The sequence below is a fragment of the Oryzias melastigma genome, linkage group LG15, assembly GCF_002922805.2.
Source record: "Oryzias melastigma strain HK-1 linkage group LG15, ASM292280v2, whole genome shotgun sequence".
Classification (NCBI taxonomy): Eukaryota; Metazoa; Chordata; class Actinopteri; order Beloniformes; family Adrianichthyidae; genus Oryzias; species Oryzias melastigma.
The window spans coordinates 15,761,979-15,765,885 of NC_050526.1; the positions used below are offsets into that span (position 1 = coordinate 15,761,979).

A 3,907-nucleotide genomic window follows, 5' to 3' on the forward strand; every position below is an offset into this window, starting at 1 on the left:
TCAGAGCTCTGAAATCCAACACAAAGGGATCAGTCACTTTCAGCTTTCAGCAAAGTGTCAGAGCAAACATTTCCATTGTTGTTCACACTTAGACTCGGAGTTCGAACCAAAGGAGAGGAGGGACCAACGTTATGTTCACACCAGGTTCAGAAATGTGTGTTTGAGTGACCTCCTCCCATGAAGTCTTTGTAATCAGAGACTTGTTTGTTTTTAGGCTTCTACGTTCATAACTCTCGCTTTCATGTGTCGCTAGGCTAGTTTTTAACACCGTTTTCTGGCTCTACGTACAAACTGAGCACACACACGGTTGAACTTTGACCAATCAGGGACTCGGCTTTGGTAACAATGTGGAGTATCGGTAGAGTCACAGCGACTGGAGGCAGCGAGAGCTCCTCCTCCAAACCAGAGAGCGGACTGAGTCCATCAGCTCTACGCCCCGCTCCGCTAGCAGAGCGAGGCCTGGGAAACGGCGCTCGCAGAAGAGCTCCGTGGCGAGGGCGCTGCAGGGAAAGTGGAGCAGCGAGGGAGCAATGAGAAAAGAGAAACTTAAACGTGGAGCAGATAAAAAATAGATATTTAGACTTTTTTATATTAAATATATGTTTAAGAAAGAGAGAAAATGTCAGGTTTTCACCAATTCACAGTCTAAGTTCAAAGCAGCAGATAAGAAAACTCTGATGACCCAGCATTCTAACAGCCTTTAAACGCATCACTCATGGACGAATCTTGAAGATGTGAAAATTGTGTGTGTGTAACAGGCAATTTGTGCTTACTTTCGTTTCAAAATGTTGTAATTTTAATGTGTGGATGTGTAAATTGTTTTTTTTAATTTCATGAAAAAATGTACAAAATGTATTGTATTACAAATAAAGAATTACAGATTGAATGAGTCTACTTTCTCTCCATTCCATATGGACACGTGCACAGTGCATGTGGATCAAGTCACAGCCACAGAGCTCTATGGTACCTGGTTGAAGTGTTCTAAATGAGAGTAAACCATGAAGAGCTTTAAAAACAAAATTAACTGGGAGCCATGAGTATTTATTACTGACGTTTTCTGTGAAGATCCCAGAAAGAGTTATCAACATTTGGTTATGTGAGGTTTTCTGGAAAACCATCAATTTTTACGTTCACACACACGATTGATGCTGGCAGAAAACACTGTTAGCATCAATCGCTGACAGAACTGCTATCAGAAAACCTTTTTCTAGAGGCCTACAAACTGGCCTTGACTCCACATCAGATAAACGTTCTGTGTCGATCACAAGAAAAAGTTTCTGGACCCCCGCCTAAGCAATAAACTGATGGAAACTTTCATTTTTATTGATTGTGGATTTATCGGACATTCACACGTATCAAATGTCCAGCAGGTCTCCTTCATTGACTTTACAGTTCGCTGTGAGGTCACATTACTGATAATGTTATGGAGCCATCAGCCGAGTCAGCAGAATGTTCTGACCTACAGGCCGGTCAGAGAGAGGGGAGGAGTTTAATTAGGCAGGAGCCAACCACACGAAGGCCTCTGCTCTGACTCATCGGGTTACCTTCTCGAAGATGCCCGAGTCGTGGTTCTTCAGCTTGGCCTTGAAGCTGGAGGTGTGTTTGAAGTCGGGCAGCTCGGCGGTGTCTCTGCTGATCTCACAGGAAACCTGCCGGCTGGCGGGTCTGGAGCTCAGACTGGAGAGGTCGGCCTCGGTGTCGGTCAGACCCTGCAGAGCAGATCAATCAGGCAAACTCCAGGCGGAATGAGGCGCTCCTCCAAACCGCCGGAGCTCACCGATTCGCTGTCGGACAGCGAGGAGAGGCGGGACTTGAAGGTGCTCTGCCGGCGGAGCTGGCTGCTGATGTCGGAGCTCTGGCTGGTCACCGTGGAGCGCCGCGTGGAAACGAAGCTGCTGCTGGCCGAGCGCAGGTCCTGAGGTTGGATGCAGAGGAGCACGCCCAGACCGGGGATGTACTTCGCCAACGCCATCCTGGGGAGGGAGGCCAGAGCGGGAAGGATGAAGACAAACAAACAAGAATGATCCGAGTTTGACAGACTTGAGAGGAGCAACAGTCTTAGTTCCAGCTCCTTTCATGCAGAATGTTTCATAATTTAGTAAAACACGCAAAAACTGACGTTTTTTCAGCTGTTTTTTAAAAAGTCCAATAACAGATCAGTTGCCGTTCTTTTATGCCTCTTCATGAACTCTGCATTCTGCCATCATGGAGACGGCGCGGCACGATGGAGGGCCGTACCTGTACTTGGGGTGCGTGATGGCGTAGATGATGGGGTTGTGGATGGCGGAGGCTTTGGCGATGACGGCGGGAATGGAGTTCATGTAAGGAGTCAGCATGTCTGCGTACCTGCACCAGAAAAACAGCCTCAGTCCTGAAGCACATCAAGGCCGACTGACGAAGAGACGCTTCAGCTTCAACCATCATCAACCATCGTGATCGTCAGGGTCACATCAGTCACAACTTAAAAACTTTACCTCCATGAAAGTGGTCTGTGTAAACCTGCTCATTTTCACCACTAAAATAACTCTCTGCTGGCAGAAGAGAAACGATCCACATAGAGAAGATGAGTTTTTATTCTGTCACGATCTCCAAGTTCTCCTCTGTTTGCTGAATCCCTCTTTTCTTCCCTCCCCGTGGGTCGGTTGTGCCTTAGCTTACATCTCAGCAGTGACAAAACAAACAAACTCTCCTGAACGAGCTCGATGTTTTCAGACCAGATCAGTTGAAGAAGCCAAAAGAGAAGTTTAAGGGAGATGGACCAGAAAGTCGGCGCCTGGAAGTCAAACAATCACCACCTTCTGGACCCGGTGCACCGTGTTTGTTTGTGAATCTTACCCGGCGAAGGCGGTCAGCGCCACCGTGGAGTACGGCGACCAGGAGATGACATAGAGCAGAATGACGATCAGCGCGATCTTTGCCATCTTCCACTCGTTCTGCAGACGGTTAAAACTCTTCACCGAGTCTCGAGAGTTTCCGTTGATCTTCCCCACAGCCCTGAAAACACACATCCTGCTTAAGACTTCCCCTTTCACCCGTCTCCATGGTAACTGCAAACAAAGAGGGTGACAGCTAATCCGACGTCAAACGGAGCTCAGACTGACCGGTTGGTGGAGCGGATGGCACGGAAGATGAAGACGTAGCAGTAGATGATGATGAAGAGTGGCAGGAAGAAGACGAAGATGAAGAGCAGCATGGTGTACGCTCGCACGGACGGCGTGAAGGTCATGTAGTCCCACGTACAGGAAGTCAACAGGCCCTCTGGGACGTAGGCGCCTGAGGGCGAGAGACATGAAGACAGACAGACTGAGAGGGAGAAGATGATCTGAAAACTGTCCTGAAACGAGTAAAACGTTTCCCTAAAAGAGCAGCTGCAGACATGTCTTCTGTGTTCATCTCAAAGCAGAACTCCTGCAGAAACAAGAACCTGAACAGACAGCAGTGATGGAGATGCAGTGATGCTGAGGATGCTCCACCTGCAGGTGATTCTTCTCCTCATCCTCATAGTAAAAAGGTTAAACACAGCGACCCCGACCTTAACGGAGAGTTTAATAGCCGTTACTCTGAGGGAGGGGTTCAGGTTTGACGTCAGTCAAGAGCACATCTGTGTGTGTCTGTGTCTGTGTGTTTCTGTGTGTGTGTCTGTGTGTGTGTGTCTGTGTGAGTGTTTGTGCGTCTTTGTGTGTGTGCTCACTCCAGCCGAAGAAAGGTGGCAGGCTCCAGCCCAGAGAGTATGCCCAGGCTGCCGAGAGAATGAGGAGGGCTCGTTTCCGTGACAACACACCAATGGAGGTCAGAGGTCGCGTGATGACGAAGTATCGGTCAATGGCAATCACCGTCAGCGTGATCATGGAGCAGATCCCGAACAGAGCGCCGCAGAAAGCATACAGCTCACAACCTGCAGACCAAA

General features: G+C 48.6%; 1 protein-coding gene across 2 annotated transcripts in view; it reads right to left on the minus strand.

Annotated features, from left to right (window-relative positions):
* Positions 1 to 3,907, minus strand: part of LOC112161800 (melanopsin-A) — a 20,590-nt gene that overhangs the window by 3,104 nt on the left and 13,579 nt on the right. The window contains exons 4-10 of one of the 2 annotated variants that reach the window (XM_024297259.2): positions 3,692 to 3,895; positions 3,102 to 3,273; positions 2,836 to 2,994; positions 2,239 to 2,346; positions 1,778 to 1,973; positions 1,545 to 1,709; positions 1,329 to 1,459 (exon numbers count right to left, since the gene is read on the minus strand). In XM_024297259.2, coding sequence (XP_024153027.2) covers positions 1,442 to 1,459; positions 1,545 to 1,709; positions 1,778 to 1,973; positions 2,239 to 2,346; positions 2,836 to 2,994; positions 3,102 to 3,273; positions 3,692 to 3,895 — 1,022 coding nt within the window. In that variant the 3' untranslated portion in view covers positions 1,329 to 1,441. Of the gene's footprint in view, positions 1 to 1,328; positions 1,460 to 1,544; positions 1,710 to 1,777; positions 1,974 to 2,238; positions 2,347 to 2,835; positions 2,995 to 3,101; positions 3,274 to 3,691; positions 3,896 to 3,907 lie in introns of those variants that run through there. The other variant, XM_024297258.2, reaches the window with a different exon arrangement.